We start from the raw sequence: 26,834 nt of genomic DNA, 5'->3' as shown, positions 1-26,834 counted from the left end.
TCAAAAGTTATCTGGAAACCTCAGTGTGGGATCTCTAGTTGGTATCAACTTGCCAGTTCTATTAGAATCTCTTTCATTTTTCCAGAGGATTTGGGAATGACGAAGACAGAAGTGCTTTTGAGTAAAGGCAAAGTCTTTCACAATTTAAATTTATGAATAACTGTTTCAGTTAAATGTGTCACTTTATCACTGGGTCAATAAATTGGAATGTAGAAAACATAGGTAGAAACTAGGTACAAAACACTATGACAGTATTTTGGCCATTGTACTTGTGGCTTTTCAACATGGAAATACTTCAGCTCATCCAGAAAATAAATGCATTCTTACCAGCACCTATTTATATAACACATAGAAGAAGTTAATTTACATCCATTTGGAGATGTTCAAAATGACCTTTAGGCATGGCTTCAGTCCTTTACAACTTTGCAATTCCTCACCTCTACAAATTTTTTATGAAGACCTTATTTTTTTTAGAACAGTTTAAAATTCACAGCAAAACTGAGGGGAATGTACAGAGTTCCTGTATACTCCTGCCCCCACACATGCACAGCCTCCTGCATTGTCAGCATCCCCCACCAGAGTGGCCCATTTGTTATAATTAATGAGCCTGCACTGACACATCATTATCACTGAAAGTCCATAGTTTACATTATGGCTCACTCTTGGTGTTGTACGTTCTGCGGGCTTGGACAAATGTATGATGACGTGTATCCATCATTATAGTCTCTCGAGTATTTTCCCTGCCCTAAAAATCCCCTATGCTCTGCCTGTTCATCCCACTCCTTCTGACCCCTGGCAACGTGATCTTTTTACTGTCTCTATAGTTTTGCCTTTTCCAGAATGTTGGAATCATACCTTTATAAATTTTTGCGGATTAATTTAGCTATAGATGAGGCATATACTGGCCAAATCCTCTGTGATCCTAGAAAAAAATTTCCCAAACCATGATTTATATTGTGGTCAATTTACACTTCCTGAAGGAGATGTTTCACAGAGAACTCAGTCTAGTGTCCATTTGAGCTTTCGTCTGTTGCTACCAGGTGATGATGCTGGTTTTTAAAGATCTTATCTTCATGGGTCTTAACCTCACTGTTCCTAGCGTTTCTTTTCAGAATTTGGTGGGTCAGATTTTGCATAGTTATGATTGAATCCTTTAACTTCTCCATGAATTTATTATTTTTGTTCTTTTATATGAGGTCCTTGTATATAAACTTTTCATCACAGCAGCCTGTTTAGCATGATGATCTTAAAAGTATGTTTGCAGTATTAGACTAGCTTCTGTAGTATAGTACTGTGATTCTCTATCCTTTAGGACCAGCAATTATTTTAGGTAGTATCAAAGCATCAGGTAATTCATGTTTGTTGTTTATTTTTAAAGAGTTTCTGAGGAAGTTAAAGAAAATCTTTTAAAATAGCACTTTATTTTTTAATTTTTGGTGAGGAAGATTGGCCCTGAGGTAACGTCTGTTGCCAATCTTCCTCTTTTTTTTTCTCCCCAAAGCCCCAGTACATAGTTGTATATCCTAGTTGTAAGTTCTTCTGGTTCTTCCATGTGAGCTGCTGCCATAGCATGGCTTGATGAGTGGTGTGTAGGTCCGCACCCGGGATCCGAACCAGTGAAACCCGGGGCCACTGAAGCAGAGAGGGCAAATTTATCCATTATGCCGCCGGGCTGGCCCCTAAAACAGCACTTTAAAGAACTAATGTCTTAACACAAACCAGCTATTAGATTATGTAGCTACTCTTTTATTTGAGTAATTTGATATGCCTTTGAAAGGGCCACAGTTCAGTCATTTGAACAGTTTGACTTTTGGAAAGGGATAGGATTTTACAAGCATGACTGGGCTACCTGTATCAAGCCTGGTACTGTCACTTTTTATACTTACTAAGAAGTCAATCAACAAACAATATTGCATCAAGATTTGATATTTGCACATCCGAAAGTTCTGTTCTGGTCATGGACACTTCTTGAAGTCCAGAAACATAATCTAGGGATTCTGCTTCACTGGGTAAAGGTTATATAGTTTCTGGACTAAGAAAGTTACACCAACAGATGCTAATATGAGAGGGAGAAAGTAACAGTAATTCATAATTAGTTAATCAACTAGTAGAAAAATGTTCAGTGGTTTCAATTAGCAAAAGGGATTTACGACATGTGGTAACATTAGCCAGTCTCCAGTCTCACAGGCCTCAGTCATTAACCCTCAAGGGCCAGCTTGGATAGAGCTGGAGGCTGTGGGGCCTGTGATCCATCCATTCTCTGTGGAACACTTCCTTACACATTCGAAAGAAACAAGATGACCCGGCAAAAAGCAAAAGCCCTTGAAACTTAACTTTGCACGCAGAGACAAACAATGGCAAAAGCAAGGCAAGCAGCAGGAGAATAATCACGTTAATGGCAAAAATATTTATCAGACAATATACCTCCAAACAAAAGGTCTGATAACTTTATACAAAAACCTAGATTTAATAACTAAATCCTGCATCTCCAAACCCAAAGGTCTAATTACTTAATACAAAGATCCAGGCTCAATTATCTTCTATAAAGACCTGAGTCTAAAAGCCTTATAGAAAGACCTATTTGGTTATGTATCATTGGATAACAATTAATTTAGCAACAAGAGCTCAATGAAACTAGTCAAAATTCAGATTCTTGTTGAGACTGACTCGTAGGGCAAGTGACCCGAAGGAGAGAAGACAAGGAGTCCAGTGAGTGCACTTTTTGACCTGAGGCTTCCTGGAATGCTGCCCAGTGAGGGTCTTCAAAACGATCTTGCTGGAACCTCTAGAATTGTCCAAAGATAAGACTATAGTTCAATATGTGAAACAAAAAAGACAAAACTGAATTTACTGTTTACTGTAATAATGGAGAGCAGGCAGTTTCTCCAAGCAGAGCAGACAGCTGATCATAACAGTTTTGGGGAAGCACAGACTTCAGGGATTGATGGACATAAGCAGGTCGATATCATCTGGAGAAGTGTAGTTACTTGAGTCAGGCTCTTGTTGATTCATTGGCACTCTGAGGAGTGATTATTGGCATGAATCTGCCCCTGACTGACTGACTTTCAGAAGTGAGGGGCACGGGCTAGCCCCGTGGTGTAGTGGTTAAGTTTGGCACACTCCGCTTTGGCGGCACAGGTTCATGGGTTTGGATCCCGGGTGTGGACCTACACCACTTGTCAGCCATGCTGTGGCAGCAACCCACATATAAAGTGGAGGAAGACTGGCACAGATGTTAGCTCAGGGCTAATCTTCCTCAGCAAAAAAAAAAAAAAAAAAAAAAAAGCAGCAAGGGCCAGACCCTGATTGCTTTATTTGCAAAAGGGATTCACTGAAATGAGTTGTCATTGATTGATTGAACAGATTTCAAACAAATTCTGGTGGAATATTGGGTTTCTATTGCTATATAACAATATCATCACAAACTTAGTGGCTTAAAACAACATGCATTTATTATCAGGAATCCAAGTACAGCTTTTCTGGCCCATGTACTTAGGGTTTCACAAGGCTGCAATCAAGGTGGGGCCAGGGCCAGGTTCCTATTTGGAGGCTCCACTAGGACAGGATCTGTTTCTCCCCTTGCCTGCCTATTAGCAGCATTCAGCTCCTTTCGGTTGTTTGACTGACAGCTTCATTTTTTTGCTGGCTGTCAGCTGGAAGCTAAGCCCTCAGTGACTAGATGCTGCTTGCAGTTCTTTGCCACGTGGAATTCTCCAACATGGCCACTTGCTTCCTCACAGCCCGCAAGGGCGAGAGACTTCAGCACGTTGGGTGTTACAATCCTATGTAACGTAATCATGTAGTTAAGTACCTGTAACCACATATCTCCTGTCATCAATGCATATACTATAGGTGAAAGCAAGTCACAGGTCCTGCCCCCACATAAGAGAAGGGGATCACATAAGGGCACCAACCCAGGAGGTGGGGATCATGGAAACCACCTGTCAGTGGCCATTCTCTCACAGGTGGCTAACAGCTGTGGCTACAGAACAATCGCGCTTCCCTCAGTTTGTGGGTATGGAGCAACTGGAGTCTCCCACACTGCTGCTGGGAATGGAAAATGGTAATGACAAATAAAAATGGCAAGTAGTAGGATATATTGGAGTACATGAGGAAGCCACTTTGTGTAAACCTAATTCGGCCTGACCTTGTCTTTTCAAAAGGGCATGACCGAGGCCATTGAGCATGCATTGTATATCTGCTTTAGAGATTCCCTATGGCAAGAACAAAGGCCCTTGAGATAAAGGTGCAACTTCTCTCCCCCTCCCAACGTTGGCATCTCCTTAAAGATTAAGCATCTTTCTTTAGTCTGGGAACCGATTGCAGCGCTCACCTGTGACCCCCCAGCCCGAGGCAACACACCTGCCACCCTACGGCGTTCACTGAGACAGCAGACCTATCTGCCGTTTCCATCCATCGCTGTGCTGACAGAGCAGCCTCGTGACTATTGTAAAAGGGACATTTCAATCATATGTGAAACATACTCTTTGAGGGTGTATAACCAGCCTGTGTACCCCCACTTCTTTGGAGTGCTCTGTTCCTTTGTGAAAAGACTCCCGGGTTATAATCCTCAGATTTAAGCTCAGAATAAACTCACCCAAATTTTCATTTATAGATTGGTTCTGGATTGTTTTCGTCAACAGTAAACAACTTTGGAAAATGGTTTGGCAGTTTCTTGAAAAGTTAAACACTTACCATATGACCCAGTCATTCCACTCCTAGATATTACCCAAGAAAAATGAAAACAACCCACATAAAGACTTGTACAGAATGTTCATAGCAGCTTTATTCATAATAGCCCCCAAGTGGAAACAACCCAAATGTCTATTAACAGGTGAGTGGATAAACAAAATGAGATACTGTATATACATACAATGGAATATTTTCTAGCCATATAAAGGAAGAGACTAGTGATACATCCAACAATGTGGATGACTCTCAAAATCATTATGCTAAGAGAAAGAAGCCAGACTTCCTACATAATTCCATTTATATAACATTCTAGAAATGCAAACTAATCAACAGTGGTAGAAAGCAGATCAGGTGTTGCCTGAAGTGAGGGACAGATGAATTGTAAAGCGGCACCTGGAAACTTCTGGGGGTGATGAAAATGTTCTGTATCTTAATAGCGGTGGTTCACAGGTGTATACATCTGTCACATTCATCAAACGGTACACTTTAAAAGAATGTAGTTATTGCACATAAATTCTATCTCAATAAAACTGATTAAGAACAAGAATTAAATGAAAGAATCCTCAGTCATATGAATCTAGACACTTGGAAGAGAAAGTAATGTTGACATTGAGTTCAGGTGAGTTTGAACAAAATTTGCAGTCTAACACCAATCTCATCTCTCTCTGGCATTAGCTAAAAAAGAAAGAGCTACATGAAACATTTCATATATTAAGTCTTTTCCAAGCTGATAATCAGTTTGATTTTAATGGAACAAAGAAGTCACCTCTCATTAAAAATTATTAGCGATGTTGAGCATTTTTAACATTTATTGGCCATTTGATTTTTTTTAATCGCCTATTTGTGTCCTTTGCCAATTTTTCTATTGCGTTGTTCTTCCTAGTTCCCCTGTCTACACGCCTCGTTAGCCTGGGAGTCCTCTGAGACAAGGACTGTGTCTCATTTCTTTCTCTACCCTCAGCCTAGCACAGTTTGGTATTTAGTTCATGAATTGATTATTAAAATTGAACTGAATGATCTTAATTCACTCTCATAACCCTTTGGAGACTTTAACATTTTGATTTCAATCTTACAGATGAGGAACACAAGACGCAGAGTTTGAGTAACTTGCCGTCACACAACTAAATCACAAGAAGTCACTCACAGAAGTGGGACTGTAATCCAGGCCTACTTACTCTAAACCATGGATTTACTGAAACTGTCCTCCATCCCCTGCAAGATGTTTGCCTGGGCCCTGTCTTCCTCAGGATATCAGCTGACTATTTTAGATGAATTTAAAGTTAGCCTAGGTCAACCGCCGCTGGGCGCATGCGTCCCTTCCTTTTCCCACGGTAAGAAGGGACGCCTCCTCCTTCCCTTCCGCTTTACAGCTCTTTTGGCCCCGGCGACTCGCCATCGCCCGAGCGGAGGCGTTTACTAGTTGAGGTGATGGCGACTGGGACGCCGGATTCGCAAGCGCGATTCGGTCAGTCCGTAAAGGGGCTTCTCACAGAGAAGGTGAACACCTGTGGTACTGACGTGATCGCACTCACCAAGCAGGTGTTGAAGGGCTCCCGGAGCTCCGAGGTGAGCTGCGCGTGGACTCTCCGGGCCTAAAACCCCAGGGACTCCCCATCTTTCATAGCTGTGGGAAGGGGGTCGCCTCGCATCCTGGGAATTGTAGGCTGTGAACTGTTGGCCGAGAACAGAGCTCTTTCGCGGAGGAGCATGGTGCATTCTGGGATATGTAGTTCTTTGGGTAGGACTAGCGGTGTATGTGAGCGAGGAAACGAGATCGCGAGAGGCTGTGCTTTAAAGCGGAGATTGCCGCCGCATGGTGGGTGAGATAGAAGTCTTAACCATTTCCTCATTTGTTTCTCCGGGTTGTCTCTAGTGAAGATCTAATCCCTTTCGCCCCCAAATTCCTCATGGTTTTGCCTTCAACGTCTCAGATTCTTTCCACACTTTTGTGCATAAACTGTCTATATAGATTTATTCTTTTCTAACTTCTTTCTGGCCACATTCTTGGTTCTGTTGCTTAAATTAGCTATCTCCTTTGCCCTGATTTCACCCTCATCATCCTCTGGCTGGTTCCGTATTTGATGACTTTTCACACCAGAAAGTTTTATGTATGTACACTCTTGTCTGCCTCCAAAAAAAGATATTCCTTTGACAAATAAAAATGGCAAGTAATAGGATATATTGGAGTACATGAGGAAGCCATTTGGTGTAAACCTAATTCGGCCTGACCTTGTCTTTTCAAAAGGGTCTGGCTGGGGCTGTTGAGCATGCATTGTATATCTGCTTTAGAGATTCCCTATGGCAAGAACAAAGGCCCTTGAGATAAAGGTGCAACTTCTCTCCCCCTCCCAACGTTGGCATCTCCTTAAAGATTAAGCGTCTTTCTTTAGTCTGGGAACCGATTGCAGCGCTCACCTGTGACCCCCCAGCCCGAGGCAACACACCTGCCACCCTACGGCGTTCACTGAGACAGCAGACCTATCTGCCGTTTCCATCCATCGCTGTGCTGACAGAGCAGCCTCGTGACTATTGTAAAAGGGACATTTCAATCATATGTGAAACATACTCTTTGAGGGTGTATAACCAGCCTGTGTACCCCCACTTCTTTGGAGTCCTCTGTTCCTTTGTGGAAAGACTCTCCCGGGTTATAATCCTCAGATTTAAGCTCAGAATAAACTCACCCAAATTTTCATTTATAGATTGGTTATGGATTATTTTCGTCGACACCTTGTACTCCTCGATATTCACCCAAGAGAAATGAAAATATATGTCCACACAAAGACTTGTGCATGTTTCTAGCACCTTTATCCGTGATAGCACCAAACTGGAGACAACCCAGATACCCACTGACAGACAAAATGGGTCTAATGATCCAGCCATTCCACTCCTAGGTTTTCACCCAAGAGAAAGGAAAACATGTCCATTATTTTGTTACACAAACCAACCACACACAATACATATCATCTAAGGTTTCCAGTTTTGGTTTCTTTATATGGAACAACATCTTTAATACACCTGTAAAACAATCTAAGTATGGAGTCTTTTTAGATTTCTCTGAATTTCTCCTGCAGGCCTTTACCATTGTCTTGCTCATAATTAACTCAATAGCAGTGTGTCTCAGCTACTCATCTTCAACAAGTGTTTCTGATTTCAACTTAGTTTTCATAGCAGTAGCAACTTTCTTTCTTTTTTAAACTCATTTCATCGGTTTCTGTATTGTTTCATTAAGTTATATAGATATAGTAGCAAGAATAATATGTCCAAAAGTCTTTGGGCTTGTATATGAATGTTCATAGCAGGTATTTGCATCTTAGTTTAGGTAGAATTGTCTTTGCAGAATTAACTTTCATGTTATGTCCTTAGCTTTTATTGATAGTGGCTACAAGAAAGTGTTTGCATTTGCTGTAACACTGTTGTTAAAGTCACTGGTCTGGTGATCCCAAATATGCTTTGTGTGGCGTCCCCACATGATATGCTCTTTTTAGGATTCAGTATCAGAGGAAAGTTTCTCTCTTTTGAAGAAGAGTTATATTGCCTTTTACCGTAAGAATTATGCAACTCATTGTATTTTGCTTTTTGGCTTGGTTGCACAGAATTTCCTATGTCAGTTTTAGTGGTAGACATATTTACTTCCTTCTTTTCATGGCTTTTAGTTCTGTTAAAAAAAATATGTATATATGTATATATATACACACACACACAATACACAGAGACACATATATAGTTTGGTGTAAGTTGCCTGGAATCTTTTTTTGGGAGAAACAATAGAAATGTATAAAGTTTTAAAAATGGATGATGTTTACAGTTACCCACCAGTATGTATTGAACATCCATATTCATCCTAATAAACTTATATTTATTGAGCATCTACTATGTGCTGGACACTGCTGTGTTTTATGTAGTTTGATTCATGAAGTCTTTACAAATACTAGTGAGGAGGTAATTTCTTACACAGAGGATACAGAGAGCAATTTAACTTTGTCTAAGGTCACACAGTAGCTAGGAAAGGGTAGAGCTGGGATTCAAACCTAGGTGACTGGTTCTAGGCCCATACTCTTGGGCACCACCTTTCACGTGGTACTAGCTAGATTAAGTGGCCAAAAAGCCACTCTGCCACCGTTGACTGCCCTCATATGGCTTACTCCTTCCCTCCCTTCTTGTGTATTTTTCGCATGGGTTTCTTCTGTAGTAGATTTAGACTGGGCGCTCAGTAAGTGGTGTGGGTTGAGTTAAACTGAAATCAGTCCAGATTTCTGGGACAGGGTTGACACATCATTTCTCAATTCTCAAACTTTGTCTTTTTACTAGATCTCTTACATGCTGCTCATCACATACCATATTGCCTTTTTCTGTAGTTACTTTTATATTTTTGCCATTTCCTTCCCTAGACTATGAGGTTATTGGAGTGTCTTATTGATTTTCAATCCTTCTTAGCCCATAGAGCATTTTTTTCTCTTTTTGGCAGTCTCCACATAGCTATTTTGTTTGATTAGCTGACAATTTCCATGTGTAGAACACTCATTCCACAGCATGCATTAAAACAAATACTGAGTGTCTGCCCCATGCCAGGAACTGTTCTAGGTACAAGAGAGAGGGCAGTAAACAAAACTAGGTCCCTCTACTTAGGAAGCTTACATCTTAGTGAAGAGACAAACAAATGAAACACGAAAAAATCAGGTAGTAGTAAAGCTGTGAAGAAAGACAAAGCTGTGAATGGAGGGATGAAAGGGTTTACCTTAAATAGAGTGGTCAGGGAAGGGTTCTCTAAAGAGGTGATGTTTGAGCAGACACCTGAGTGAAGTGAGGGAGCAAGCCGTTTGGTCATCTGGAGGCAGAGAGTTCCAAGGAGAGGAAGTGGCAAATGCGAAGACCTTGAGCTGGGAATGTGTGCAGGGGTGCAAGAAAGCCACTATGGCTGGAGCACAAAGTGAGGGAAAGTCTGCCAACTTCTGCCCACAGCACCATGAATGCTTGTGACTGATGCGTTCCTCTTGTACACGCCTGCACAACTGCTTCTTCACCTGAGTCATGTGCTTTGTGAGAGTCCATTGTGTTTTTCTAAACCTGTGTAAGGCACTTATGCTTGCTATTGCAACTACCTTAGTTAATGAAATAATATGGAAAATGATGGAATATGAGGGCAAAAAAAGGGAGGGTTATTGCTATGAAAATTAAGTTGCAAATCAGAAATACTTATTGAAGATGAGTAGTAAGACAGACTGTTATTGAGCAAGACAATGGTAAAAGCCTGGGGGAAAATGCGTAGAAATCTAAAAAGTTTGTACTCAGACTGCTTTTCAGGTGTCATTCAAGATGTTGTTCCACTTTAAAGAAACCAAATCTGGAAATCTTAGATGATATGTTATGTGCGTGGTTGGTTTATGTAACAAAATGATGCAGAATGCCCAGCGAATACATCTGTCATCAAAGCAAAGGCCTTGGCCTTACGTTACAACAGCCCCTGTAATACAGGCAATCGCAAGTGCCCTGAGTGTGTCTTCTGAATGTCTCCTGCCCCTGGCCCCCTTTTCTTCTACTGCCGCTCCTGTGCTTCAGGCCGCTCTCGTTGCTTGCCTAGAATACTGCAATGTTCTCCTAACCAGTTTCTCTGCCTTCACTCCCCTCCCACTCCAGTCCTTCCTGCTGACTGCACTTCCAAAGCGGTAAATCTGATCATGCCACTTTTCTGTAAAATTACACTTAGGTATTCTAAACCCTAGCCTTCAGGTCTCAGCTTAGAAGTCACTTCTTTTATGAAGCCCTCCCTGATCACCTACCCCGGTAATGGGTTAGACACCACCACCACCCCTCCCCTCCCACCCCCTACTCCCAGGGCATCCAGTGTTTCCCCGTCAGCATTTACCACAAGGTATTCTAGTGCCTGTGTCCTCTTGCTAGTCCAGATTATGAGCCTGTAAGGACCGGGGCTGTGTCTCATACTGTCATATCATAAGCACTTAATAAATATTTGTTGAATATCTAAGTGAATGAATGAGGTGGATTCTGTTAGAACCCTTTCTTTCTGCCATCAGTTTGTCAGTCACCATCCCCCATCTATAGGAGTCTGGAGTCTGCCACTGAGAAGTGGCCACGAAGGGGAACAGGCATTCTCATACATTGTGGGTGGGAATGCAAAATGATATATCCCTAATGGAGGAGAATTTGGCAATATGTAACAAAGTGAAAACCCTCTGATCCAGCAATCACAACCACAGTTCTATGAGTCTGTCCTAAAGATACGATGGCAAAAATGCAAAGATATATCAGCTATTCTTTGTAGCACTACTTATAATAGCAAAAGACTGGAAACAGTCCTAAAGTCCAGAGCGGAGGACTGGTGGAATAGTCTCATGGGACGTCTGTCCAGTGGAGTGCTCTGCAGCTGTCGAAGAGCAACGCGGAGATTCAATGTGTACTGCTGCAGCTCCATCTCAGGAGGTGTTGTCAAGTGAAAATAGCAGGCTGAGGAAGGGGGCATATAGTATATTACATTTTAAGTAAGGGAGGGGAGAACATATACATATGTCCATTGTTTTCAAAAGAAACAATGGAAAGATAAACCAAAAACTAGTAAAAATATTTATGCATAGGAGAGAGAGAGAACAGAGAGGGGAAGAGAGAGAGATAGAAGGTCTTATTTTATTATTTTGACTTTACAAGCACATAAAGGTTTATTAATTTTAAAACTTAAAAAGAGAAATAAAAGTTGTGGTGGGGCAAGGAATCTGGGGCCTGTAGCAGTGTCCCCTTTCACAAGACTCTCTGACCCAAAGAAACAGGGAAGCTTGGTAGCAGATCACAGCAGCTCTCTTTCCATGGCTGGACTTAATGTCTGCCCGAACGGGGTGCAACAGTAGGCCAGACACCTCTGCTGATCTCTTGTTCTTGCCTCTCAGTGCTGACTCAGTTGGATCTCCCGGACCATGGGCCACCCTGCTGAATAAGAGCCTAGCTTTTCTCTCTTGGTCTCAGGGCCCTGCTATCAGTAAACTCACGAAGATCTGCTTCCACGTTCTCCTTTCTTTTCTCTTCCCCAGCCCCATCTGGCCATTCTCCATGTGGTGATTCCCCACTTGAAACCCTAAGCTTCTTCTCTTGCCCTTTTTTCCTCTGTCTCACTCATTCCATTTCTGAACAGCTACATTCCTTCTGTCCTTTTCAGTCCTACCCTAACTCCTGCTCCCTCATGCTCCTCAAAGCACCCCAAATCTCAAATTGGCCTTTAAAGAATCAGAAGTTAGGTTCTCACTGGGTTTGTGGAGCTAAAGTTTTTCTTGCAGACTTCTTCTCTCAGCACTTGAGTAATAAGCTATACGGAGAGCTCAGCAGTTACGGAGCTCTTGATTTCTCAGGGAGTGGCCTTTGGAACAGATGTCTCCTCCCTGCCAGAACTGCCGTAGTGACAATGAGATGGACTTTCAACATGAACAAATGGAAAATTATCCTCTGTTATGTGTGGAGCGTTTGTAGTTGTATGAGGTGGGAGAGTGGGGGGAGGGGAGAGGGCGGTGCTATAACAGCTGCAGAGAGAAGATTGCAGGAAGTTTGGAAATTTTGATTATTACCATTTTATTTTTGTCTTCCAGCTGCTGGGTCAGGCAGCTCGAAACATGGTACTACAGGAAGATGCCATCTTGCACTCAGAAGATGTAAGAAACAATTTCTTTTATGATTTGGGTTTTATATACATCTTTTGTTTGGCTACACGGGAATTGAAATGTTCTATTTCTGTTTGTTTGGTTTTTTTATGCAGAGTTTAAGGAAAATGGCAATAATAACAACACATCTTCAATACCAGTGAGTATGCTCTCTCCAGTGACCACTTGCTACAAAATCATCCTCCTCAGGCTGCTGCTTGTCGCCTTTGTGCTTCAGCACGTTTTCCCGTGGAGGCAGGAGTTAGGAGTAAAGGCGGGGTTAGTCAAGGATGAACGCCCTCTGGAAAAGATGCCTGAGACTGCAGAAGTTAGGGTGGGAGGTGAGATCAGGAACAGGGACCACCTTTTGTGAACCTCTCTGTGTTCGTTTGAGGACTCCTCAGAGGGAGAAACTGCATACCCCATAAGGGCAGGGCCCAGGCCAGGCCCAGGCTAGCACAGTGCTCAACAGCTAGGTGGCACTTAATCAGTATTTGTTGGCTGTGCTCGAGATCTCTCCTGGGGTGTCTGTTCCGTCACTAGGGAATCAAGTATAATTGTAACCTGAAACCCACATCCCCACGTGTAACCCAGCCCTAGCTGTGTGTAAATCATCCAGGAGATTTTGAAATATAGAGACGACTTCTCTGTTATAATTTTGGCTAAAATGATAATTTAATTCTCTTTTCATGTTATTTCCTTTCGTTTCATATTTTATGTAGTTATGTACTTATTGGCAATGGATGATTGGGAATTTTAACTCTTGATATTTAAATAGCTAGATGTTCATTCTTTGGGGGTGTACATATCAGGTATGTGACCATTGGACTCAACATACCCAAGCTGAATGTGAGCCACGCATGCAGTTTGTGGGACACGTGCCTCCCTCTGATAGAGTATTATTAGCTCTTGAGGTTCAGAATCCATCCTTTCAGCAGCTCTGTGCTCCTATATCAAACGGATTCGATAGCACAATCTTAGGATGGACAGAAATATAGAAGGTGACATAAGACAGAAATTGTTCTGCCTATATATATCTGGCCATAAATAATTTCTACTAGTTTACTTTTTCTTATGTTTATTTCCCTCTTTCCTTTCTGATTTAGGCAAGAAGCTATTCAGAAGAAGTAAGTAACTCCAAAGGTAGGGGAGTGGGGGACCAACTGAAGCAGGCAAGGGCGAATTTACTGCGGGGCCTAGGATCAGTGTAAAACTCTGACATACACCTTTAAATTGCCATGTCTCTGGGATAGCTTATTTGGGACATAAAGAATATATTTCGAAGGCATGCAGTAAGTGAATTCACTGCTAGTAAAGGCTTTCTAAAAGTTACAGGGTCTAGAAACCAATCTTAAGGAATAGAAAACCTTTTACATCGGTAATATTCATTAAGTAGAGTCATTAAACAGCCTTTTTTTTAAAAAAAGTGGATTAAGTCTGTCCCTTGTAATATTGTTTACACTACTAATTGGCTTTACAAAACTTTTCTTCATAGTTTAAACACTTCTGGGACCTTAGTGAGCCAATATAAATTTTCATTTAGCCTCAACAGTACTTATGCATTAAAGTACAAGTAGTTTCTACAAAGAGATGTCTTTACTGCTCATTCCAGATAAACCTTTTTCTCTATTCTGATTTCTAGTGTTGAGCAATCATCAGATCTACAGGACCAGTTGAATCATCTGTTGAAATAGAATGGCTTATAAAAGGGCAAAAGCACTGATGCTGAGGAGGAAACACCTTACACAACCATTGTGCTGTGGGTTTGATTTTCCATCTTCTCCTCCAAAAGTTCAATCAGAAAGGATTTGTAATGATGGATAGTTTCTCCTGAAAAGAAGCAAGGTGGTTGAATTCTGGAAGCACTTCTTGAATTGGACTAACCCATGCTCTTCTTGAATTTTTATGATGCTCTGTTTAGTTTGATATTAAAGCAAAATTAAAAGACATCTTGTTTTTCCCATAGAACTTTAATATGTCAAAAGCCATATTATCTAAATGAGATTCTTAGGAAAATACTGAGTAATCTTTTGAATTTAGAAATAGAGCTTCTACTGTGAACACATAGGAATGATTAATTTTCTTTTGAAAGACTTTTTTTCTTTTAATCGTACATTCAGAAAATATTTTAATTTCATGGTCACAGAATGGTGATAGGTAATACCTGTTGTTTTGTTTTCTTTCCTAGCAATTCAGAAGAGATACTTGTTTTATTCATTGTAGCAAATTCCCAAGTGGAAATTAGGCAAATGGTATGATATCTGGCCAGCTGCAACCTCCTGCCTTGACCTGCATTCCTAGTATTTCTTTGTTGTTGTGACTCTTGATTAAGTGGCCTTGAGTTCATTTTGTAATTTTGTTAATCGTCAGCAAATTCACTTGTATGACATTGTTGCCAAATGCGAAGGCAGTTGAATTCCTGTACTTGCGGAGTTGTGCCATGGTTAAAACCTTGTGTTTGTAGTCATTTACCTCTGTTCATTGAATTCATCTTGTTAAATGGCATTACCATTGTCTCCTGTCAAGTCTGAATATCTTTACTTTGTTTAAATTAAACCTGTTCCAGTTCAGTTCTTAATTTACTAAGAGATTGGAAGAAATCCGACATAAGAAAATGGTGTTTTCCCTGAAGGAAAAAAAAGCAAATGAGTCCAACTTAATTCATATTGTATATCATCAGGTTGACCAATCATATCAAATTGCATTTATCCCTCATTATACATCTGCATATTAACTTAAGGTAAAAAAAAAAACCCTAGGTATGAAGGAATTCACTTAAGCATTCATTCTATAAACATTTATTACAACTATTAGATGTAAATGGGCTCAGTTTACCTTTAAAAAGAAGGGTCGCCAATTTAGAAAACAAAGTCCAACCATCCAAGTACACAAGAAGCAAAGAAATACTTAAGATGAAAAGAAAATTAGAATAAAGCTATGATCTAAGTTTTCTTCCTCATGCTAGAAAAATATTAAAGAAGCAACAATTGCTTACATTGTATCTGATAAAATACATTTCGTAGTCAACATATTAATGGTATATAAAGATAAAATTTACATTAAACAATGAAAACCTAGTAGTACTGAATTTAGTCATTTTAAAGAGCGTAATGACAAATACGTGAAAGAAAAGTAGCCAGAAATGTGAGAACAGGCAGAAATATATACGTAATTTGATAGTTTGTCTTTTATAGAAATGAACAGCTTATATAGAATTAAATGGTGTTATATGGAAATAAATTCTTTTTTTTTTCCTCCCCAAAGCCCCAGTATATAGTTGTATATTCTAGTTGTCTGTCCTTCTAGTTCTTCTGTGTAGGATGCTGCCACAGCATGGCTTGATGAGCAGTGTATAGGTCTGTGCCCAGGATCTGAACCAGTGAACCCTGGGCCGCCTAAGCAGAGCACGTGAACTTAACCAGTACGTCATTGGGTTGGCCCCTATAAATTCTTCTTTAAATAACATCTGGGTGATAGAGGATATGCTGGAGGATAGTATTTTTAAGATAATGAAAATTCAAATTCCATGTAAGAAAATTTATGTGATGATAGCAAAACAGTGCTATAAAGAAAAAAAATCATGCTTTAAATTTCTGTATTAGGGATAAGGGTGGAAATAAATGTTTTCATTTTTTAAGGGGTATATGATTAGAATTTAGAAAGAGAACAAAAGAAATCAAAATGGAAATAAGAAAATCAAGAATGAATGACAAAAACTAGGAAAATATATGACACCATTCATTGGTTCTTATACATTAAATTGGTAAAGTGACAGCTCATTCATAAAAGTACAAATTAGTAAACTTATAGGTGAAGAGGAGATATATAAAATAATTAGATCTGAAAAGAGTTATCTGTCAGCTTGATGCTAAAAATTTGATTACTAGTATTGAAATGTCTGGCTCCTTATAAAGATATAATATTACAAAACTGACATTTAAAAGAGAGTATGTTCAGACTCATGCGAAATAATCCATAAATTGTCAAAGAACAACAAATTAACATGTCTTTTGCTTGTGATGGCTTTGCTGAGACTTTTCCAAACTGTCAAAGAACAAATCATTTCCATATACTTCCAAAGAATAGAAAATGATAGTAAGATACTCAATTTATTTGCTGAAGTAATATGATTTTCATTTTAAAAAATTAAAAGCAAGATGACACAAGGAGATTTAGGAGAGTCTTATTAGGAACAGAGATGCAAAAATCCTAATAAAAATCTCAAAAAATTTAATAGAGAAATATTTTGAAGAATTACATAATTCCAGAATTATAAAGTTGATATAACAGCTGCAAAACACATTACATTAATAAAAAACAATAAAATCTTATATCACTGTCATGTACACCAAAAAGGCATTTGAAAAAATTCAATTTCTATTTCTACTTAAAACTGAAAAAAGAGAGGCCAGCCCCATGGCCAAGTGCTTAAGTTCGCGTGCTCCGCTTCTGCGGCCCAGGTTTCAGCGGTTCAGATCCTGGGCACGGACATGGCACCACTCATCAGGCCATGTTTAGGTGGCGTCCCACATGCCACAACTAGAAGGACCCACAACTGAAATATACAACTATGTACAGGGGGTATTTGGGGAGGAAAAGCAAAAAAAAAAAAAAAATATTGGCAACAGTTGTTAGCTCAGGTGCCAATCTTAAAAAAGAAAAACTGAAAAAAGAATTTCTTTCTAAAAGAATATGCTTTAAAAACCAAGAACCAAAATAATATTTGGTGAAGAAGAAAGAATCATAGAACCCCAGAATATTAGAGCTGTATTGGTGCCTCAAAAGTTATTAAATTCTGGCCCCGTGTTTTACAGGTGAAAAAACAGCCAGGAAGATGAAATGACTTACCCCAGAGCAATGAGCTTGATGATAGGACTTTTGACACTAGTCTTGGTCTCTATTACCTGTTACTTCCCTTATAAATAGAGGTGCTACTTGTCATTTCTAGTATTTAACATAGTACACAGGAAAGGATCTTGGAAATAATTGAATCCAGTCCATTTACCCCTGCTTCTGCACCGCTGGCAAGTGAACATCCAGTTGGTCAGTTGGCTTCTGCTTGAATGCTTCCAGTGTTTGGAGAATCCTTCTTAGGGATGCTGGCCATTTAGGAAAGCTCTCCTTCTTGAAGGATGGTTCCGGGTGCTGAACCAAAATCTGCCTTTCTGGACCATTCCGGAATGGTCAGACCAGTCAGTAGCTTCCAAAGTGGGATATGTGGAGGTATGCACAAGGCCATCCTTGGAAGGGAAGAAAATAGGAAAATTTCTATGTATGTTTATTTTCTATCTTAAAGAAAATTAGCTTTTACTAGTATTTAAAATATGGCTTGATATGAAAGCCCTAGTTTGGTCTGTGTAGCATACTGATCTACATAGCATACATATCATTTAGCAGGGGTGATATTAACAAAACAAAATGAAACAAAACAAAAAACTGTGGTTGAGGCACTGATCAGTCAGTATGAGTGATGGTCACAAGCAGTCTGGTCCAAAATCAGCCCCGAGGGACAACTGGGAGTAGCTCAATTTCAGTTGATGGTGGTTTGCTTTATTGCAGTTGATCTGTGTGTGGTTAAGTGGATTTAAGGCTTATCAAATGATTCTTGTGAATAACTACAAATTGAAGATAATATAATAAAGCAAGCATGAGTGAACAAGTGGGAAAAGATCCAGTCCTTTCCTCAACCTCCCGCTAATCCCTCCCTTCCAGATAAAGATACCGTTTTAACAATGAGCGAGAAAGTGCTTTTCTAAAGGAACTAACTTCATGGGGAGAGTATTTTGAAAACTAATATTTAGGAGTGTTTTCACCATTATATGACTGCCAAAAAACTGAAACCTGTAAAAACACTCATTTTTGCACACTTAATAGCTGGAAATATTCTAACCTATAAAAACATTCCAACAAGGATTGTTTCCATGGGTTTAATTTGTTTAAAATATAAAAATACAACACCCTCCTATTAACATTTAACCACAACTAATTGACATCAGGGAAGATCATTATTGGCAGATGAGATTGGAAAATGAGTATAATTTAGTAAATCTTTCATTTAAATATCCTTTCACTTGGAACCCCATATCTCCTTACTAGCCTAATGAATAGAAATGCTTAATTACAACCACAGAAGGAAATAGGATATACAAATATAGAGGTGGAAGAAAAAATTTTTTAAAAAAAACCTTTCTGTGAGATGAAACGACAATACCTAGAAGACACAAGGGAATTGACCAAAAATTACTAGAAGTTAAAAATTAGCTTAGCCAAGTTGCTTTCCTAAATACAATTCAAAATAGACTGAGAACGGCAACACACTGTATGATTCCATCTCTACGACATTTTGGAAGAGCAGGGAGAACAGATCTATGATTGTTTAGAAGCTGGAGGTAGGGAGAGGCAATTTACTACAAAGGGAAATGCAGAAACTTTTTGGGGAGAGAAGCGTTTTGTGGTGGTGTATATATTTGTCAGAATTCACAGAACAGTACACTAAAGAAAAGTGCGTTTTAGTGAATGTAAACTACGTTTCAATAAACCTGACCTTAAAAAGTAGATTGAGAAAAGGTGATTTCATTCCAAAAAGGGGCAAAAATCTTTGTATTTGTGGGTGTTCATTTAAGTCAGAATACGAGATTTATAAAATGAAAATCACAGTCCGCAATGAAGGAAGATGCTCATTAATAGGCATATCCTCTTCCTAGCTGGAAAGACTAAAGACAGCTAAGATGACATTGGGTCTGGCAGGGCCAGAAGTGCGGCGTGGTGGGACAGCGCTGGGGCGCTGGGCTGGAAGTGGCGGCATCTCCCGCACCCCGGGCAGGGATCCGGCCTGCCTGCCCTGGGGCGGGGCCTCGGGCGCGCTCGGCCTCGGGAGCAGGCTGCGGGGTGCCCAAGTCCTGGAGTCCCGAGATCGAGGAGACAGTGAGTGTGCCGCCCTGGCCCCCAGAGCAGGCCCCCAGCCTTCTCCCGTCCCCGCCTCCACCACCAGCGCTCCCGGCCTGCCGCCCGCCTCCTAACCACCCTGTGTCCCGCACACCCCTTCCCCCAGCCCCGGGCTCAGCACCTCGCCTTTCAGCTACCTTTCCCCTTCCTGGCAGTGGCCGCCCCCCGCGACGCCGAGATCTGGAAGGACGTGCAGGTGAGAGCGATAGGACCCAGAAAGGCCGAGGTGGAGCCCGGGCCCCCCACCCCCGGGACCCCTGCGGCGGGGGCAGGGCTGAGTCTGGACTTAGACCTTCCAGGGAGCAAAGCCCGGCCAGGCCTGGATGGGTGGGGGTGGGGACGGTGGCGCACATGGGACTCTTGGCCCCAAGGGCACCAGCTCCAGCTCTCCTTTTCTCACCCCTTGCCTTGCCCTTGGTCCGAGGTCAGACCTACTATGGGCAGGTGCTGAAGAAAGCAGCGGACCTCCAGACCAATGCCTGTGTCACCTCAACCAGGCCGGTCCCCAAGCACATCCAGGAAGCCCTGCAGAATGTACACGAGGAAGTAGCCTTGAGGTAGAGTGCCCTGTGCTGCCCTTAAAAGACCCCAGACAGCAGCTTCCTCCAGACATAGTAATGCCAGTCACTAGGCAATTAACCCGTCTCCTCGAATCCATCCGGCTGGACTTGTCTATCATAAAACTCCTAAATCACAGCACCGCTCTGTTTAAGAACTTCCAATGACCCTCCCCACCCCCCTGTACTCACAGGATACATTCACACTCCTTGGACCTGACCTTCAAGACTGTCCAGTAGTTTGACCCTCCCTTCCTGAACAACCTTGGCTCCCTCTGATGCACTAGTCAGACCTTTCCCTTCCTCCTGCCGCCAGCACTACCAAGATGATTTCTGCCTTCCTAGCACACAGTTACCAATCTGGGATGCCTTCCCTCTCTCCTTTCTACCTTCCAAATCCTGCTCACCCAACACCTCACTGATGTCCTACCTACTTTGCAAAGCCTTCTCCAATCCTTGAGCACCCCCTTCCCAAAACCACTACAGCACTTACTGCCTGTGCTGCTCAGTTTGTCGGTAAATCATGGAAAATGTTTTCTGTGCTTCTGTTTTACCACTCCAGTTAAATATGCCTAGGGGACAGAAATCTTGTCTGACATTTTTTCTTCAATAACTAGCACAATCCTGCACCTGCATTAGATGCTCAGCTAATGCCTACATGTATTTATTCAACAAATATTTTAGATGGCTTATTGGTCTAAGTAGCGGGCGCAGTGCCCAACAATACAATGGTACACAAAGCAGGTAGTCTCAGCGTTCATGCAGCTTCCAATTTAGTGGAGGAGACTAAACACCAAAATGGAAATGTAACGAATGATGAAGGAAGGAAGGAAAGGAGGGAGGGAGGGAGGAAGGACTTAGATTTAGTGGTTCCACATCTAATCTCTAGAGAGGAAAGGTCTGTGCATGTGTATTTTCTATTTTCCAGGTATTATGGCTGTGGTCTGGTCATCCCCGAGTGTTTGGAAAACTGCTGGATTTTGGACCTTGGTAGTGGAAGCGGCAGAGATTGCTATGCACTTAGTCAGCTGGTTGGCGAGAAGGGACATGTCACTGGAATAGACATGACAGAAGGTCAGGTAAGGCAATGGTTGGAGGACAAAGAGAAAACGTTTCTCAGAAGCATTCTTTTAGAGATAAAGTTGTTTTCTTTGTGACTCTTCAAGGATAGCTTCAGAAGGCAATGCTCCTTTGTGCTGCTAGTGCTTTCTGCCCTGGAGGCTGAGAACTTTGACAATTAGGGACTCTTCTGAAAGAACACAGAGTCAGAAGTTTGATCTGATGTATGAATATCATGATGACCCAAAGGAGTTTGATCTTTTCCTGCCTTCTGCTACCTATCCTGCAAGATTGTGTTATTAATTGAAGAGTTTATTCAAGCAGAACCCACGTATCAAGCAGGGAGTTTACGCCCCCATTGAGTTGTCCTAGTCTAGTGGAAATATATTCCACTAGTAATAGGAAAACTTTAGGAAAAAAGTAGTGTATTTTAACGAAATGATGATTATCAAATCTATATTTTTCTTCCCTTAGGTAGAAGTGGCCAAAAAGTATATTGGATATCACATGGAAAAATATGGCTTCCAGGTGCCCAATGTGACTTTTATTCATGGCTACATAGAGAAGTTGGGAGAGGCTGGAATCAAGAATGAGAGTTACGATATCATTATGTAGGTCTATATCCTTACTTGTATGAATATAGCCCATATCCTACTGGACACACAAATGTCATCACTTTTTGCTGAGTTGACACTCAGAGTATTAACCTAAACTTAGCATGACTTAAGAAAGGGAAGGGGCTGGTCTGGGCCCACTGGCCATAGAACATACCAGCCCAAGAGAGAACTTATTTTAAACTTAACCATAAACCAATGAGTCCCGAAGACAAGCGAGACCACAAAGTCTGCTCTTACAATAGACACTGACCTGCTATCTTTAATATTATTCGATTATAGCATGTTGGCAAATTATCAGATTCTGGATTTCTCTTTTTCCTTTGAGTTGTTGTTGTCAAATAATGCCCAAATCAGCCTTGAAGAACTTAGCCTGTTTACCTGTGGCTTATATAAGAGATGCCTTGTGCAGTAGGCATCTGGTCCCAGGTCATTTTGTTGCACAGCGAGCATCAGGGCATAAACAAATAAGAAGCATGTCTGATATTTTTTTCTGCATACTCAAACTTGCTAACAGTTTCTTGAGATTTTGAACACTCTGCCTATCTCCCTCACCTTGGGAAGAAGTTGAATGTGGGGAAGAGAGGAAGGAGGCAGGAAGAATGGTGTAGCTTTGAGAAATGGTGGGAGCCATCTCGAGGGACTGAAAGGATTTGGAGATCTCTGAGCAGTGTGCAGATTCGCTTGACATTCCATCTGTTCCTGTTTAGATCAAATTGTGTCATTAACCTCGTGCCTGATAAACAAGAAGTGCTGAAGGAGGTATACCGAGTGCTAAAGGTGAGGGGAAGAGGGACATGAGATGGGGTCTGTCCTGTTCTTGGTCCTGTGAGCTCCGAGCTCAAACTCTCTTCATTTATTCCCTGAATTAAAAAGAGGTGGCACAAAAGGGGAGTGGCAGAAATACCCTACATATGGATTCCTTTTCCTCTCAGGTTGCAAAAGGCAGTAAGTGTGAGAGTCTGATTGTCATTGAACATGTTACAATATTTGTTTTATTGACTGTCTCTCCTCCTGTTTGCTGCTGTACCTGATTCTAGGATAGCGTCTGCAGAGCTTCAGGGACCTTTGGACTGACTACTAAATGTTGCTATGAATATACTCTTCTAGCTCGAACAGTGTTTCTCAGGGCTACTTAGTTCATATCTGTCAAGATTCCAGAGCTTTGGGAAGTTAAAGAAGATGGAACTTTTACATTAACTACTTTCTAAAAGGAAAACTTGCAGGAACTCCACACCCTTTATATGTATAATGAGATGGGTATCTTCATGGTAGAAGATATTGTGAGATCCTTTGTTTACAAGGCTGTCATAGAGATCAAACAGGAATGTCTATGTAGAATCGATTTAATAATGTCTTAATTAGTATGCCATTTTGTAGACCAGCTCACTATCTTCACCAAGATGTACTTGTAGAGACATTGCCATATAATCTAGACCTCCATGCTCTTGAAATTAGCTGAATAAATCTCAAAATTCCTGATCACTCATATGCCTGAGATTTGAAGGACAATGTTAAAAATATGTGTTATTATAAAAGTAAATAAGCATTACAAAAAGTTATATAATTTTTAAGGGAGAATAGTTTATGAATACTACTTAGTACTTCCATTAATTACGACCTGGGTCTGCATTTGGTTTGTATCGGCTAAAAATTCTGGGGCTGCATTTGGTTTGTATTGGCTAAAAGTTTAGGTAACCTAAGTATCTTCATATAGGAGAGAGACACTCTTGGAGAGCTATCTTATTACCTGTTGGAGAGGGCACTGAAAACTACCTTGGCCCTTGGCTCTTGGTTGTAACCAGGGAGACAGCTGTTCAGCTCGAGCACTTACGTTGGTTTTTGAAATGGATTTTATCCCCTCATTTCTTCCTTTGCTATCTGGGACTAATGTAATCTTTAACCTTGTTTGGACTAATTCTGCTGTTTCAGCATGGTGGAGAGCTATATTTCAGTGACGTCTATGCTAGCCTTGAATTGCCAGAAGAAATCAGGACGCACAAAGTTTTATGGGGTAGGTGTTTTTCTGTTTTGTTTTAAGGCAGATTCTTGTTGGTGTTCAGAGCCCCACTCTGCCACCATCCAGGAGGAGGCTTTGTGATGTGGGAACACTCGAGATTAGGTCAGGAGGCTTAGGTTCCAGTCCTCCTCTGCCGCTCAAAAGTGTTATGACCTTGGAGAATTTAATTAATCGCTTTGAATCATTGTTTTCCAAATTGTAAGATGTGGATAATAATACAATCTGCCTTAAAAGGCTGTTATGAAGATTAAATGAGACAAAGAATGTGAAAAATACTCTGAAAACTGTAGTGTGGAAATAAGGGCAACTGGTCCAGAACTGATGCCCCCTAATCTGCTTATGTTCTCGTCATTATCATGTTGTTTATTCCTGTATTGTCATTTTAATGGAGTCTTTGGGAGTTGGAGGAGATAAATGCATGCATGTGATCACTCTGACTATGAAATCAGAAGTTCTTACTTTTAAAATGTATTATAGCTTTTTTCTTATTGTCCAATAATAAATGGATATTGTTAAAAAGTTGAAAAATACAAAAAGAAAAAGAAAAAATTACTACTAATCACATAAGCCAGCAATAACCTCTTTAACATTTTGACATACACCCTTGCAGCTTTTTTTTCTGTGTGTGTATATAATAAAATTGGTAGTGGGGCCGGCCCCATGGCTGAGTGGTTAAGTTCGAGTGCTCTGCTTCTGTGGTCCAGGGTTTCGCTGGTTCAAATCCTGGGCACCGACATGGCACCGCTCATCAGGCCATGCTGAGGCAGCATCCCACATGCCACAACTAGAAGGACCCACAACTGAAAAAAGAAATATATGTACCGGGGGGCTTTGGGGAGAAAAAGGAAAAATAAAATCTTTAAAAAAAAATTAAAAATTGGTAGCATGCTATATATAGAATTTAGTATTCTAATTTTATTTAGCATGTTTCCTAAGCCTAAAATTTTTTGAAACATGTTTTAAATGTGTTATACAACTGTATTGTACAGCTGTACTGTACCATATCTGGCCATTTCTCTATTGGTGATAATTTAGGTTGTTTATAATTTGTTGATGTAATAAATTAAAAAACTGTAAAATGCCTTGTGAATATTAGTAGTAGTTATTATTCTACTAGCAGATCATTATGAGATTAATCTGGACTAAAGGACAATTTTGTAATTTCTCTTTCATGCTTTTTTACTCACACAGCTTTGTAACTTTTCAGAATGTGACCTCATACATACATGAATATTATGATCCCAGCTGGGTGAAACCACTACATTAGTTACTGTCCTGAAGAATGGTTCCCAGAAACTGTTAACTAGCATACTTAGCTAGCTAGAGACATTACTAGCATTAACTAGCATTACTTTTGACCATGACTTTCTAGACCTTGGGGTGACACTCAGGTCCTTCTTCTATTTCTAGGACCTATGTTTTAACCAAAACCACATCCTAATCAATTATATAGAAGAGTAATTTCCTTCATACGTAGTGATATTCGTTGGTCTGTGATTTTTTGTTTTTTAGGTGAGTGTCTGGGTGGTGCTTTGTACTGGAAGGACCTTGCCATCCTTGCCCAAAAAATTGGGTTCTGCCCACCACGTTTGGTCACTGCCAGTCTCATTACAGTTCAAAACAAGGAAGTAGAAAGAGTGATCGGTAAGGAATAATGGCAAGGGGGCTGGCCTGGTGGTGTAGTGGTTAAGTTTGCATGCTCTGCTTCAGCCGCCCGGGGTTTGTGGGTTTGGATCCCGGGTGCAGACCTACACACTGCTCATCAAGCCATGCTGTGGCGGCGTCCCATATACAAATTGAGGAAGGTTGGCATGGATGTTAGCTCAGGCATAATCGTCCTCAAACAAAAAGAAGAAGATTGGCAACAGATGTTAGCTCAGGGCCAATCTTCTGCACCAAAAAAACAAAGAAGAAGAAGAAAGAAAGAAAGAACGGCAGGGAGTATTATAACTACACCCCAAATGGTTCAGACTTGGTGATTAGCAAGTGTCTACTGAGTGAATCTCATGAGGGAGACTTTGTGTCATCTGGAAATCTCCATCTTGTCTCCTGTTTAATAGCAACCTCCCAAAGTTTGGTATTTAATAAAGTACTTTGAAGTTATTCAGTAAATAGAGTGAAGTGCCCAGAAAGATAATTGATGGCACACAAAGAAGAACATCATCCTTATTATGTGTACACTCTTCTTCAACTGAGCATACCAATAGCTGTTCGAGTGCTGGAGATGAACCATGACTAAATTCTGTTTTTAGGTAACTGTCGTTTTGTTTCTGCAACATTTCGCCTCTTCAAACTCCTTAAGACAGAACCCGCCAAACGATGCCAAGTTATTTATAATGGAGGAATCACAGGACACAAAAAAGAACTAATATTTGATGCAAATTTCACATTTAAGGTAAATTAAAACTTCCATGACTTCTGGCATTCTTTCTGCTCTTGCCTTTGGTCTGGGTACCTTTTCTTAATCTTGTATCGCTTCTCACTTTTCTGGTGTTGGGGTGTATGTGTATTTGTGTGTGTCTGTATATATGCTTTTGCTGAATCATCAAAAGTAAGTTGCTGACCTCATGACATTTTATCCTTAAGTATTTCAGCCTGCATCTCCTAAGAATAAAATATTCTCCTAAGCCACAATACCATTATCACACCTAAGAAAATCTTTTATGAGAAGCATCATTCAGACCTCAGATTAATGGATTATAGAGAAGCAGGATGGGAAAGAACAGGAGTACTGCCTAACGGTATTTCAGTTGTTGCATTGTATCACGGAATTAAGGAACTGATAGTGTTTCATGATGACACGTTGAATTTCTACTACTCTTTGTAGAGTAGACTTTGTTTTCTCAAATGGAAAAGTACAGGCTTTGGAATAGATACCTAGGTTAAAGTTCTGGCTTTGTATTTATTACTTGGGTAAACTTGAATAACTCACCAAAATTGTTGGCGATACAGTTTGCTCCACTGTAAAACTAGGGATGACAATACTTACTTTGCAGAATTTCTCTAAAGATTAGCAATAATATAGCAAAACATTGGTGTATGCTGGGAACTTAGTAAATAGAAGATATAGTTGTTATTTGTCCCAAAGGTGGAAGGACTTCCTGTTTCCTTCTACTGATTTTTTGGTCCAATAGTGTCTTCAGATTTCTGAAATAGTCCCTGGTGCGGTAGAACCATGAATGTTTTTGCACCGATACGCTGCCCCTCGATGTACGCAGTAGAGTCACAGCATTGCAGTGGGAAGGGCCTTTGAAACCATCGCTCTGCTCTAGTGGCTTTCCTAAAAACATTTTTTTTTTTTGAGGAAGAT

At 40.7% G+C, this 26,834-nt stretch overlaps 2 protein-coding genes and 2 long non-coding RNA genes across 11 annotated transcripts in view; 2 read left to right on the top strand and 2 right to left on the bottom strand.

The window, feature by feature from the left end:
* LOC139073470 (uncharacterized) overlaps positions 1–6,340 on the bottom strand; it is a 25,690-nt gene extending 19,350 nt beyond the window's left edge. Inside the window, exon 1 of the long non-coding RNA XR_011522238.1 lies at positions 6,225–6,340. This is a non-coding gene — a long non-coding RNA (uncharacterized lncRNA). The remainder of the gene's footprint in view (positions 1–6,224) is intronic.
* BORCS7 (BLOC-1 related complex subunit 7) lies at positions 5,768–14,899 on the top strand. Of its 2 annotated transcripts, none has more exons than XM_008530625.2 (5): positions 5,768–6,258; positions 12,279–12,341; positions 12,446–12,489; positions 13,436–13,456; positions 13,972–14,899. In XM_008530625.2, exons 1-5 carry the CDS (start codon positions 6,121–6,123, stop codon positions 14,021–14,023), a joined length of 318 nt encoding a protein of 105 aa, XP_008528847.1. In that variant the 5' UTR covers positions 5,768–6,120; the 3' UTR covers positions 14,024–14,899. The 2 variants fall into 2 exon arrangements, with proteins under 2 accessions (XP_008528847.1, XP_008528848.1); XM_008530626.2 differs by having other exon boundaries at positions 6,017–6,258; positions 13,436–13,472.
* LOC103557887 (uncharacterized) lies at positions 14,281–19,599 on the bottom strand. 2 transcript variants are annotated; one of them, XR_011522231.1, is made up of 3 exons: positions 19,412–19,599; positions 17,178–17,569; positions 14,281–14,955 (listed from the first exon to the last, which is right to left on the bottom strand). It is a non-coding gene; the product is annotated as an uncharacterized lncRNA (long non-coding RNA). The 2 variants fall into 2 exon arrangements; XR_546578.2 differs by lacking the exon at positions 19,412–19,599 and having other exon boundaries at positions 17,178–17,688.
* Positions 19,002–26,834, top strand: part of AS3MT (arsenite methyltransferase) — a 23,514-nt gene continuing 15,681 nt past the window's right edge. For all 6 annotated transcript variants that reach the window (XR_011522116.1, XM_070557153.1, XM_070557119.1 and 3 more), the window contains exons 1-9: positions 19,002–19,253; positions 19,430–19,470; positions 19,704–19,831; positions 20,760–20,910; positions 21,365–21,501; positions 22,215–22,284; positions 23,437–23,518; positions 25,037–25,168; positions 25,777–25,919. Coding sequence is in view for 5 of the 6 variants with exons in the window: in XM_070557153.1 (XP_070413254.1) it covers positions 19,058–19,253; positions 19,430–19,470; positions 19,704–19,831; positions 20,760–20,910; positions 21,365–21,501; positions 22,215–22,284; positions 23,437–23,518; positions 25,037–25,168; positions 25,777–25,919 (1,080 nt within the window). In the remaining variant the exon portion in view is untranslated. The remainder of the gene's footprint in view (positions 19,254–19,429; positions 19,471–19,703; positions 19,832–20,759; positions 20,911–21,364; positions 21,502–22,214; positions 22,285–23,436; positions 23,519–25,036; positions 25,169–25,776; positions 25,920–26,834) is intronic.

Source organism: Equus przewalskii, chromosome 1, assembly GCF_037783145.1.
Source record: "Equus przewalskii isolate Varuska chromosome 1, EquPr2, whole genome shotgun sequence".
Lineage (NCBI taxonomy): Eukaryota > Metazoa > Chordata > Mammalia > Perissodactyla > Equidae > Equus > Equus przewalskii.
This window is presented reverse-complemented; position numbering and strand designations above follow the sequence as displayed.